At 40.5% G+C, this 13,281-nt stretch overlaps 1 protein-coding gene across 11 annotated transcripts in view; it reads right to left on the minus strand.

The window, feature by feature from the left end:
* Positions 1-1,473: 1,473 nt before the first annotated feature.
* Positions 1,474-13,281, minus strand: part of ADK (adenosine kinase) — a 634,537-nt gene continuing 622,729 nt past the window's right edge. For all 11 annotated transcript variants that reach the window (XM_072628114.1, XM_072628109.1, XM_072628112.1 and 8 more), the window contains one exon: positions 1,474-2,269. In XM_072628114.1, the coding sequence (XP_072484215.1) occupies positions 2,145-2,269 (125 nt within the window). In that variant the 3' untranslated portion in view covers positions 1,474-2,144. The remainder of the gene's footprint in view (positions 2,270-13,281) is intronic.

The following is a 13,281-nucleotide window of genomic DNA, read 5'->3' on the forward strand; positions in this document are numbered from 1 at the left end:
TATTCTGAGGAGGGGGCTCATGGGCTTCACCAGACTGAGCCAAGAGCTCCAGTGCAGAACAGAGAGGCTCAGAATCTCTGTCCTTGAGTTGTTGGTAGACAAGAAAAAAGCCAAGAATAGTCATATGTATTCTACATTTTGGAAAAGATTTTCAAGGGTTTAGGGTTCAGAGGAAGGATAAGTAGGATGCTATGAACCAATCTTCTACAGACGAAGTCAGCCCCAAAAGAAGAGGAAGCTCTCAAGAATGAACTTCTTAAGATACAAGAAAGAAATCATTTTGATGAGGAAGAATAATGAGAATGTTTGAAGAGATCAATGTGGCGGTTGCACTTAACCCTGACAGGGCTGTGTTCAGAGTGGATGGGACAACAGCTGATGACAGAAAGGATATGTCAGTTCCAAGTTTAACTCTGCCCTCTTTGCCTGGGAGGATGATCTTTAGACTGGGAAGGAGAGAACACACATGTTGACTAAAGACTAGACTAAAAACTCATGCCATGAGGAGTTCAAGCCACATGCTGCAGATGAAGTATATTCTTGAGTAATTAATTTATCAATCAGAATTTCTTAAGTACCTACTATAATAAACCAGGCCCTGTTTAGTACTGAAGACACAAAGACAAAAATGAAATGGTCCCTGTCCCCAGGGAACATGCATTCTCTCAGGGTGTATGCACATGTGTGTGCTGTGTGAAAATCCATGTACATTTATGTACAATGTATAGACAATGAGCTGTTGAATCGGCTAAACTCAAACTTCATGAAGAGGTCATGACCACATGTTAGATTATGTCATAGTGGAGATTCTTTCTGGGGTATGGGTTGGATTAGATATACTTGTCTTCCCTAATACCAGCTCTTTCAACTCTGAAATTCTTTGTTTTGTGATCATAAAAACTGTTAGCCAATTCAACAGGCCACAGTCCTCCATCTTGGATCTCTTGCTGCTTTGGCATTCTTCCATTTCCACTTTTTGCAAATCTAGACTCTGGCTGTTCTCCTCAAATTTACAAAGAGCATAGGTCTTTGGACTTTGTAATTTTTTTTATCTTTGTATCCTCACTGCTCTGCACAGTGCCATGCATAATGTTGGTGTTTAATAAATTTTTGTTGCTGAGTTTAAATTGAAGTTGTCTGAAAAAGATTTGTGAGTTTTTGTGGAAACTTTATTCAACATGAATCAACAATGTGATATGGATAAATCGAGATTTCTTTCTTTTTAACTATGCCTCATCTTAGTACCTTTCTTTTGTGGTTAGATAGTGGCTTTTTTAGAAACTGTGATCTTTAAACCAAATTCCTAAAGATGTGTTATCTCACTGGGAATAGAAAGCTCAGGAACCAAATGCAGAACTTTATTAGTGGGCCCATCCTTTTTCTCTTCTCCAAGCCCAAATGCAATCCCCAGTGTGAAATGACCCTCTTTCCCCTCTTAACTGTTGATAGCAAGGCAAGGAAAGGAAGACATGATTCATATTTGACAAGGTTTATTTTATCAGTATCAAATTACATAGTACCATCAGGAAGTGTCAGGTTATGATTTGAATATCTTAATATAATCTAAAATTTGGTAAATTGTTAAATTACCCAAAGTTCATTATATATTTGAAGTGTGCGTTGAAGAGACTATTTGGCATATCTTGGTAAGATACTTAGCATAAATATTTCTGTACCTTAATTTTAAATGTATATAAACATATATATGCTTGCATATATATATGCTTCTAAATTAAATATATGCATATAAAAAGCTTAAATTGATGTTAGGATTGATACATTTTATATCTATGAAATTATGAAACTGTCTCTGTGTTCAAAGCAGAAATTTAAAAAATTAGCCAGTTTCCTAGACATATATGAATTTACAAAGTAACTGAAAATGAATAAGAAGAAATGTTATAACACTGTTTAAGTAACTGATATTTGAATGAAACTACCCAATTATGTAAATAATACCATTTTTTCAAGTTGATGAGAGAATAAAGCTTCTACTTAAGCATCGTACCCCTAAATTAAGAATATGTATCATTGTAGTAGGAAAAGGATTTCTCTACTAATATGAGTATGGAAGCCATGATGTGAGAGATGAGCAGGAACCAAGCTGGGCACTGTCTTTCCACCTGGGCTCTTCCTTTTGCTCATCAATGGAAGTCTGGCTTCTCTGGAAAGGTACAGCCAGAGCGCTTAATGATGATACTGGCAGCGTAGTGGCCTGCGCGGATGCATTCAGTCAAGGGCCGGTCAGCAACCAGCTGGGACAGAAAACCTAGAGCACAAATTAAAGGGAATGTGGTAAGTGTTAGGTCAGAACAGCAGAAATACCACCACACTGGGTCAGACCAGGGGTCTGTGAGGCTCGCTCTTCCTATTTTAGACAACAGGTGCTTTTATGGCCAATGATGTATTCTTATGGGATGACATCCTTAAAAGTTAAGTCTACATATTCCATGCTTTCCTTTAAATATTCATCTAATGAACTGAGTTACACTAAATGTTGTGTTGCTTAAGAGTCTGGAATATGATAGACTGTCATCAAGCCAATGAAAGCCCCGAGGCCCAGTTATGGGAGATTAGAAGTAGAAGAAACAATGCCAGTCTGTTCCTCTCTATTCCGTAGTGTTGCTTCATTAGGGATCTTTAAGATGGACTATTTATCCCCATTCCTGCATATTACATTAATTTTTTTTTTTTTTGAGAGAGAGAGAGAGAGAGAGAGAGAGAGAAAGAGAGAATGTGTAAGGCCTTCAGTCCTCCCTCTCACTCACTGCTGGTATCAGCAAGACTGTGATGCTAAGATTCTAAAGGAAGGAACCACATTCAAAGGAGATGTGAAAAGGTAGAGAGAAATATTGCAGTCATGAACAACAGGAGTGAAGAACTGGGAAGTATGAGCTGCTGCTATCATCTGAGATAGGGAGACTGGCCAAGAACAGATGACAAATGAGAAGCTGTTTTGGAGCTTGACTCTCTGCCTCGTCCTGGACCTTGTGCTGCCCAGGAGGTAAAGGTTAATGGAAAAGCAGTAGTCCAGTGACCTGTGGAGCACTCCCTGGGAGATTTACAGCCTTTCTTTTCCTACCACCCTGACCACCCAGGCTTGGCCTTGTCAGACTTAGAGAGCATTCTGTATCAGACAAAATTAATCATCACTCTCAATTGAAGAATACCCCTAACAGGCTCTATAGATTGACGTTTATTTTGTGGAAACTTTCCTAGGCTTTGAAATCACTTCCTGAAAAGGTATAATAACAGGAGCTTGCCATGGAGTATTTGGGTTAAATTGCAGAGGTCAACACAAAGCCCTCTACAAACTCAAGAAGTTAAACTATGCAACCTCTGTACCTGCCTGGTCTACTTTGCTCAGTTTGAATTGGGAACAAGGATATTAATAGGTTTTCTTATATCTTTTTTTATGTTCCTTCCCTTGGCCATGGCCTTTAACTGAAAAAATGAGAAAAAACTGATATTCATGAAAGACCTTTGTGAGGAGTAAAGACCAACCTCATGTCCCTACTCTGTAAGGGAAGAGCTGGTGTGGGAGATGATGTGCTCTGCACATGCACCTGCAGTGAGGGACACTCATGGCCAAGGAGAAAACTCTTCACCAATTCAGACACATCAATGTTTTGTAACTTCCAGTCTTTGAGAGTTTTCAGGGGGCATAACTCGCCTCACTGTCTCACAGCCAGTATGAGTCAGAAGCAGGAATAGAGTGCAGGTCTTCGGACTCTGAGACTGGCTTCCAGAGCACAACGACATGCTGCCTGTTGCTGATATAACAGTGACAATGGTGTACACTGTCTCTAGCTCAGGTTTGTTCACTCTGGAAGTCTGCTTTTTATAATGCCTTGCTAGAGGGCCAGTGGGAACAGACATGGCAGCAGAGCTGTGAGACAGATAGGCAGAAGCTTCCAAAATCTGATGACTGAGGACAAAGAGTAGGAAAAAAGAGAGTCTCCTAGATAGGGTAAACCTGTAAGAAGCTGGCATTGGGAAGAAGTTGGTAAGTGCCAATCAAAGGCAAATCAGCAAGAGAAAGTGCAGAAGAGCCACATACATATATACAACCTCATCCAAGAACCTGCAAACAGAAAAGGTGACCCAGGAAGTGGTGTAGCAGCTCACATGGGAGCGAGATAGTAAAGCTCCTGCCATGAAGGTGAAAGCTCACAAAGCCCCAGGGTGCTCTCTCCCACCACGGTATAATTCCTGTAAGCAGCAGCACAATCTAATAGAGTCAAGTGCACCTGAGAGCACCTGCAACCTAGTACATAATGAATAGTTTTCCTCCTGTGAAAAGGAAAGGCAAGGTGTACTTCAACAATGGCATTGACATTGCTGCTATGTGTTTGGCCACCAAAGGACATCACCAAGTCCTTAAGGAATTTTTAACCAAATAAGAAAGGGTAGACAAATGACATAACAGCCAAGAGAGGCACAGAGTGCTGTGGGAGATGGGAAGAAGGAAAGCTGGTTTCTGAGTTGATATCTGTTGAACTGAGTTAGGTCTTTAAATACGGGGGTGGGTGGGGGTGTGTGTAGGGAAAGGCAGAGGAACAGGAAAGTGTAGGGTGTGCTTGCTTTGTAATCCTAGGATTCAAACCAAAAGTTTACAAGTGGGCTAGTAGACACCATAGGTCCATGGAAAAGGATTTGTGTCCCTTACTCATAGAAGAATCCTTTGGGCTAGGACGTAGGGCTTGTTTGTTCATTCAACCCACCCTTCTGTCCAGCTGGATCATCTGTTTTTCAAGCCCATGGCGTATTAGAAGCAGCACATTAGAATGGTGAAGGGCTGCTCCAGTCAAAGCAGAGCCTGGCAGTCGCACATACAGGCCCTGAACATCACCTGCTATTACTGAAAAGTGTGAAAAGTGGTTTGCAGAGCATGACCACTTACTTCATGCAGAAGTGGGCTCAGACTCATTTTGGCTTATAAGAGCAAGGAGAACCACGGCTACAAGTTAGAGAGAAGCAGGGACTGTCAGAACTTGTGGACCCTACTTCTGCTTTCTGGTCCCAGGCAGGAGAAGTTTAATTAGGGGCAGGAGATAAAAAGAGAACGAGCCAGACAGAACTTTGGGCTTTTGGCTGACTGGCTGGGTGAAGTCCCTTCTAACTGTTTGCCAGAAAGGGCTGGAAAAGGGTAGCTTGGTGAGTTCTCCCCAAGCTTTTACCTCTTTTTCTAGGTTGTACCGTGTCAGAGGTTGCAGCTCCAAATGACATTCTCAGATGCTAGCTAAGTACGACATCTATCAGTCTGCTATCTTAGAGACAGATGTACAAATCCAAATACTTTGCTCAGTATTGCTGAGAAGAATATAAGCAAACTCAGGTGTCAGAATTTGGCAAAAACTCTCTCTGTAGATGAACCACTACTGGACAGAGGGGCTACTGTCTGATAACTCTGCAAATTCTAGTATAAAGAGGTGAATTAACTGGTCCTGGAAGTACGTTGTGGAATGGAATCACAGGCAGATGATAATAAATGATGAGGTTGAGAAATAAGACGTCACCTTTCACCTTTGTTTTAAAAACATTTTTACTGAATCTCTTGTTTTTTATAATTTTCATTTCCCATTATCCTGCCACCTTCCTGCCTCCCGTCATCTCTTATAATAAAGAATAAAAAAGAAAGAGAAAAGGAGCATTTTAGAAAAACTAACACAGTAATCAAGTCTGACAGTGGAGGCTGTTTTCTATCTGTATAGTCCCCCAGCTATGCGGACAGGAGGGAGATGCCTCCTGTAGTGGTTCTCTGGGACCAAGCCAGCCTTGGGACCAAGGGTTGCTCTTAATTTCCATTTCCATTGTTGAAATCACTGTGTAGACTGTTTTACAGGTTCTGCTTAATTCACTTTGCATCAGGCATCTAAATCTCCCCATGCTCTTGCAGTCTTCATATGCGTTGTTTCTTGTACCATGCTAACATCCCATCTCATTTATGTGCCACCACCGGTTCCACCACACTGATGGGAAACGACCTTGTTTCCAGTTCACTGCTGCTACAAAAGTACTGGAGCACACTGGACATTTCTTTCTGTCTTAGATTTTATTCCTTACACTTATTCTCCTCACAATGATAAGTGATTTACTTAACATCTTTCTGATTTATTAATGGTTTTTCTTATTCAGACTCTGGGGGCTGAATATAATCAATTTTTTTGCATCCCTAATTCCTATAACCGTATAAAGTTCTGCCCTGTTATCTCTAAAATGTGCCTACTTTTAATACCACAAAAAAGTCATGATTTCACCTGCATGAGTATTCCCTCCACAAGGTAATTAATGCTCCATCCTTCAGTCAAGGGACTTCATAAGTTGTTGAGGCCAAAGCTCCTTGAGAGCAGAGAATGTATCTTGCGTCTCTTTGGGCACACAGTAAGTGCTTCATAAATGTTTATGATTGAATGACCCAACTTTCAAATGAATAATTTCTCTAAGTTGGTCCTCAGGGGGCTGACACCTAGCCTAATGCTGACCAGGGCCTGTTGTGAAGGTCTTTCTAGGATGGTTCAATTTGGTGTGTTCATCCTTCATTGCCAAAGAAGACCATGCCATTAGAGAAATGATGACATAACTTGCACTTGACTTTGTTTTTTGAGTGAGGGAGGGCTGTGCAGGTCACCAGCCTCACTTCTCTTCCAGAGCCATCTGAATCCAGTGACCAGATATTCCTCAGGATGACTGGAGATGACCCAGGATGAGGCAACTGGGGGTAAGTGACTTGCCCAAGGTGAATATCAAATGTCTGAGGTGAGATTTGAACTCAGGTCCTCCTGACTCCTGCACTGGTGCTCTATCCACTGCACCACCTAGCTGCTCCCAAGGTTCAATTTGGTAAGCTCAGAAGCGCAGAAGGACCACTGCATCATAGCTTTGGAGTTGCAAGGAACCTCAAAGATCATTTAATCATTCTGCACAGAAATTAATTTCTAGAGAGAATAATAAGTGGCTTGCCTATCTCTGATCATTTAGGTAGTAACAGAGCTGGGTTTTAGGCTCCATAGCCATGGCTCTTTCCAGCCCTACTTGTGCTCCTTTGATACTGTGTCTCCTATAACTCTGGGTCACCTCCACTTCAGGATGAGGTATTGGAAGAGGATTTCATTATGCATTAATAATATAAAACTTTATCTCCCAATAAGATGTGCAATTAAATTGTCACTACAGTAAGAGAACAAGAATATAAGGTATCATGTGATTATAATTGTCCTCAGAGGAATTATTATGTTAATTAAAACAAAACTCACATCCTACTTAACAATAACCATATTAGCTATTTTTCAATTAAAGAAAATAAAATCCTGAGGGCAGCCTAAGAGTTGTTCTTGTCCATTTTCAGGTCATCACTTTATTATCTCAATTCTTTATTTAGTCTTAATCATTTCTAGATTTACTCCTTTTTTATGGGAAGGATCGTTTCCTTTTTAAAATTAGATATTTTCACTCTGCCTCTAAACCAGTGACGTCAAATTCAAAAAAAAATCTGATCCTTGCTGGCTTCATATTGACTTAGAAAACCACAAGTTAACATTATCTATAGTATATCATAATTTTATTTCCTTTGTTAAACATTTCCTAATAACTTTTAAATCTGGTTTCGGTAAGGCAGTAGTGCAGGCTTATGAGTCTGACCTCTACTCTAAACCATCTGTGCCGACTTCTCCTGTCAGACTAACATACAGCACAAGTAAGCTGCTCCTTCTGTTGTCTACAATTTCATTAACTTCTGTAGACGGGGGTTGAAGCTTAAAAGTACAACAAAACTCTCACTAATCAAAACCTCCAACTAATTAGAATTCTTCATAGAATTTTATTATATAGAGATAGCTGATAAGAATGCAGGATTATAAGAGAAATTTAAACAAAAAATAACCCAAGTTATTTCTAAGATGTCCTGAGGTCAGTCTACACTCACTTCAAGTTTTCTATACCAGAAGTTCCTAAACTTTTTTCTGAATCAGTTAACAAAAATTTATTATGAGATCATTAAGTGCCAGGCTCTTTTTGAATCCCAGGCTGGATGCCCAGCCTGGACAAAAATACTAGTTCCTGTCTTCCAGGAGTTCACATTGTAATGAAGGAGACAATAACTATGTACATACAAGATACAGAGTGGATGGAAGGTAATCTCAGAAAGAAGGGACTGAGGACTGGGAAGCTGGACTGGAGGAGCTACTTTTAATTTTCCTAAAAGCACTGAGATTACTGGGGAAAAAGGAGGAGAGAGAGTAACTAGAGTGAAGGGAGAGGTAGTATTTTTGGTTGGATTCCCTTCCCACTAGAAGTGGTTCAGTAATGGGAGATGTCACTAAGCTGGAGAGCCCCTAGACCCTGATGTCCTTAGAGGAGTGACCCCCTCCTCATGTCCTCTACATAGAGACAAGAAGAGCTGGTCTTCAGAATGATGACAATGAGGCACGACAAGATTTTTAGCTATAAAGATGCAGCCATTCTTACTAAGGAGGTAAAGCGGACTAATACACTTCAGATTTCCACCAAGGTTAAATGGGAAAGGTATCCCCTTGTTGGTGGCGGTGTTTTTTTCTTCTTACTGTTGAGGACACCCCTATGTTCCTGGTTACCTTGGCTTACAAATTAAGTGTCATCCCTCACGCCTTGTCCTCTCTTTCTCAAACCACCCTTCTTCCTACATATCCAATTAGTTGTCATTTCTACCTTCATAACATTTCTTATATGTGCTCTCTTTTCTCCTCTGATACTGAAACCACTCTGGCCCTCATCACCTCATTCCTGGACTACTGCCCCAGCCTGCTGATGGGTCTCCATGCCTCAACTGTCTCTCCACTCCAATTTATCTTCCACTCAGCTGTCAAATTAGTCTACCTAAAATGCAGGTCTGACCATATTACTTCCTTTAGTCAATAAACTCCAATGGCAGCCTATTATCTTCAGGCTCAAATGGAAAATCCTCTCTTTTAAAGCTCTTCCTAACCTAGCTCTTTCCAACCTGTCTGGTCTTCTTACATTTTACTCAGCCCCTCTAAATATTCTATAACCCAGTGACACTGGCCTCCTGGCTGCTCCTCAACACAGATACTCCTACTCCTTTGCTGACAGATTGATTACTTCCCACCACCTCTGTCCTATCCGGATCTGCCTCAGGGTCATAAGAGATTCGTGGTGTGATTGGTGGTTATGAAGCAGTCTGCCTGGTTGTTGGGTTGTCTGTGTAGATACATAAGCTTATATCAGACTTGGAATTAAAGTATGTATGGATTCGCCCTCCTACTGACTCTCTCTTCTACCTCATTGCTCCTTATTCAAGGAGCTGTTACTTTCAGTGATACTGAATGGAACCAAGTCATTTAAATAGTGCATTGTGGGGCTTTTGAACTGTATGATATACTTTATAAATAAAATGTTGTGTTGTCATAAACAATCTCGCAGAATGTCACTGTGTCCATTGTGAGAAACCTGGCTTTTCCCGTGCACTTCGCTTACAGCAGAAGCAGTCAACAGCCAAGCCAACAGCCAGGGCATGCTGATTTCCTCCTCCACCTTCAGAAAAATTAGAGGAAATTGCTCATGGGGCCCTCCCTGGCAACCCTGGCAACCCACCCTCTTAAACCTGCAACTAGCTGAGTAATTCAAAGATTCATGACAAAGACTGAACTTGCTAAGAATTTGTAGTGGCTTAAAAAAAGGGCCCAAACACAGGGATGGGGAACCTGCAGTCTCTAGGTCCTCAAGTGCCACCCTTTGAATCCAAACAGCCCCTTTGTTCTGTGGTATGGATTCAGCCAAAGGCCACAAGGAATCTCATTTAAACTTTTTTTGGTAAAGGGATTCACACATTTGTGTTCATTGGGGTGGGATTGGGGATTGTCATCTAAAAATATTGTTGTACTTTTACAACAGTTTCCAGAGTAAAACACAGAGAACTTGCCCCATAAGATGCAATGCTTGAATGAATTTTTAGAGAAGGAAAAGAAGTCAGAAGTTGTCGTTCCCCAAAACTATGGCCTTAACACAAGCCCATTCTACAGATCTGTGGACCAAGAGAGGCAACAGATCAAGTAGAAATGAGCACCCCCAGCCTCAGGGAACCAGGTGGCTAAACAGGACCTGGCCTGGTAACTTTTAGACCTTTTAAAAGGGCAGTGTTTAAAAGGATTTTAGAAAAAAAAAAAAGGATTTTAGTTTTAAATGACTGCTAAATCTGTACTATAAAAATTCTTACTGAACGCATCTTCCTGCTTCCCAAGACACAAAGAAAAGTACTGTACATAAACAGGATAACAAGTTTATCTCTTTCAAGGTCATCTGGTGCAACTCTTGCAAACTGACAAAGGAGGAAATTGAGAGGGCAGGTGATTGGCCCAGGTCATTCAGGTATTAAGTGGCCAGGTCAGGATTCAAATGGATCTCTGTCCTTCTGTAATAGTTTCAGGACCTCCTTAAAATGTACCTTTCAGAAAAGTCTCACATTTCTACAATGGAAACATGCACTGATAGCTGTCTCTTTAAATTAGTCTTAATTCTAATTATGTTCCAGTGCTAGCCTAATTACCAGAGAAAGAAAAAAAATCTGAAAAAACCCACAGTCATTAAATTCATATACCTAACAAGTCACAACCTTGAAATCTTGCTCTAGTTGAAAGCACAGTTAAAAGCGCCTGACTATATTACTAGAGGAAAGTTTTAATAAAAACTAATTAAGCTACAAAAGTCTCAAGTGGTTAACTGATTTTAGGGGCTAAATTTCTGGCACTTCTAATTATCCTCTGGTGGCTTTACTTAGTGCTTCACAACCATGACAGATGACAATGAAAAACTGCAGTTAAATTCATCCACCCTGACACCGTGCTAAGCGCCCGCTTCTCCCTCTCCAAGTAAAATCAATACTGTGTTTGAGTAAACACGTTTACAGCTTTATTAGGATGTCTTGCTTGTTCTGTAACAGCTACTTGAAGCTGTGGTAACAAATCGACTCAACTCAGTTAAACCTAGAGAGCTGGGTAAGAGGCCCATCGATAAGGTTGTTATAAAAATAAACTGCAGGAGATCAGAAAGCTGGAGCAAGCAGCTGGGGAAATGTCAATATTTTTCCTTCCAAGGAATGACAAAACAGTGAGATCATGAATGGGAGCTTTGCTGAGCCTATTATTTTACTTTATTTAAAACTGTTTCTTGTTTCAAATGGGTGCATAACCCATAAGAATGAGACTTTGGTTCCCATCACCCAGGTAAATGACACAAAGCAGACAGTGCCAATCACTTGAGTTTTTAATGGCTATTTCAGAGCCTCCTTCTTCCTTAATGTTATGGATCTGTAAGGCATGCTGCCTGGATTGAACTCCTCCAGGGAGAGACGGAGAATTCACTTCCTCTGGAGGGAGCCCTATTGAGCAATTCTTCTAGGCAGTTGGTTAGCATGTATGTATATATTAAGCCCTTCCTATATGCCAGCCATTATGTTAATCAAAGGGGATAATACAAAGAAAGGCCCAAACCCCCAGTCTTTGCCATCAAGGAGAATACATGTAACAAGGTACATACGATGCCGATGGGGGAGGGGAGGGAAAAGCTAGCAAAGGCCTCTTGTAGAAGACAATACATGAGCTGAGTGTAGGGAAGCTATGAGGTGGAAGGCACAGCCAGTAGGGCCAAAAGTCTGCCTTGTTACCAGTTGTGCTCATGAGTCCTAGATCTGCCCTTTGGGGCCAAGCACAGTCAACTCCAATATGTGGATAAAGGGAACAAGTCCTCACTAAGGCTTCTGCACTAAGGAGTCTGGGGTCATTCCCATATAATCACAATTCAGGTTGTTTGGATTTAGTCAATGGTAATTCTGTCACATCTTTTCTTTTTTTTTTAATAAATGAATCAAAATTTTTGCCACTTGAATTGCATGTGATTATTTTCCCACAATCAAACCTGAGGATGTCACTGGATGTTTAACATCACATTTCAGAGCATTGATTCCATCTTACAAGAAAGGGAAATTTGAGATTTTCTCCCCAAATTTAGGGTTTTAACCTCCTTTTAAAAGCAAATGGCCCCATGACACCTGAAGTCGAACAAGCTCCAACGTGTGCCAAATGTTTGTGATCAACATTTATGTCTGTAGTTCACAAAGTGTCTCCATTATCACCCTCAAAAAGTTCCAGATGTCCTTCTTCTTGGGGAGGACTGAAGCAAAGAAGAAACTCTGTCCTTCTGTTTGGTGACTTTAGAATCAAATTCTAGCCAAGCATTACCTCCCTACAAAGCTGGTCTTGTTCCCTGCAGTTGCCAGTGTCCTCACTCCCTAAGTGCCCTGGGTCTATGCTGGGTGTGTTTAATGAGCTCTTGGAGGGCAAAGATCATCTTACTTTTGTTTCTGGGTCTCCAGTACACAGCACAGACCTGGTACAAAGCTGGCACTTAAGGAATGCTTGTTGACTGGTTTATTGATTAGAGCAGGGGTTCCGGTATGAGTTGATTTTAAAAATACTTCATTTCCTTTGTAATATAATGTATTTTGTTTTATGCATTAAAAATACCACAATTGAGAAGGGGTTCTTGGGCTTCGTGAGATACTACCCAAGGGGTCTATGGCTCACAAACTATTAAGAATCCCTGAGTTAGACCATTTGAATATAGAGAAGTGGTAGATTAAATGTTCCCTGAAAAAAGTTCAGATCTCTGTTCCTCTCAACTCTGTTTTTTTTCCATCTTTTCTCTGTGTATCCTGATAAGATCTTTCACAATTTTATTTTCTCTTGAGATTTAGTTAGCTGTGGGCCAATCATTAATATGGGTGAGTGACTTAGATATGTGAGAAAACATTTTTTTCAGTGAAAAAACAATTAGTAAACATTAACTTTAAACTTAATAGCTTAAAAGATAATGCCTTACCCTCTGACCTAGCAATACCATTACTAATCTTGTATCTCAAAAGTGATAAAAAACAAAAAGGAAAAGGATCTGTATGTACAAAAATATTTATAGCAGCTCTTTTCTGGGGACAAAGAATTAGAAACTGAGGGAGGTCCATCAATTGGGGAATGGCTGAACAAATTGTGGTATGTGATTTATGATGGAATACTATTGTACTATAAGAAAAGATGAGCAGGATGCTCTCAGAAAAATCTAGAAGGTCTTGCATATGGGCTGATGAGAAGTGAAATGTGCTCTGTACACAGTAACAGCAATATTGTAAGATGATCAGCTGTGAATGGCTTAGCTATTCTCAGCAATACAAGGATCCAAGACAACTCTGAGAAACTTAAGATGAAGAATGTTAGCCATCCCCAGAGAAACAATTGA

Source organism: Notamacropus eugenii, chromosome 1 (assembly GCF_028372415.1).
Source record: "Notamacropus eugenii isolate mMacEug1 chromosome 1, mMacEug1.pri_v2, whole genome shotgun sequence".
In the NCBI taxonomy this organism is placed as follows: domain Eukaryota; kingdom Metazoa; phylum Chordata; class Mammalia; order Diprotodontia; family Macropodidae; genus Notamacropus; species Notamacropus eugenii.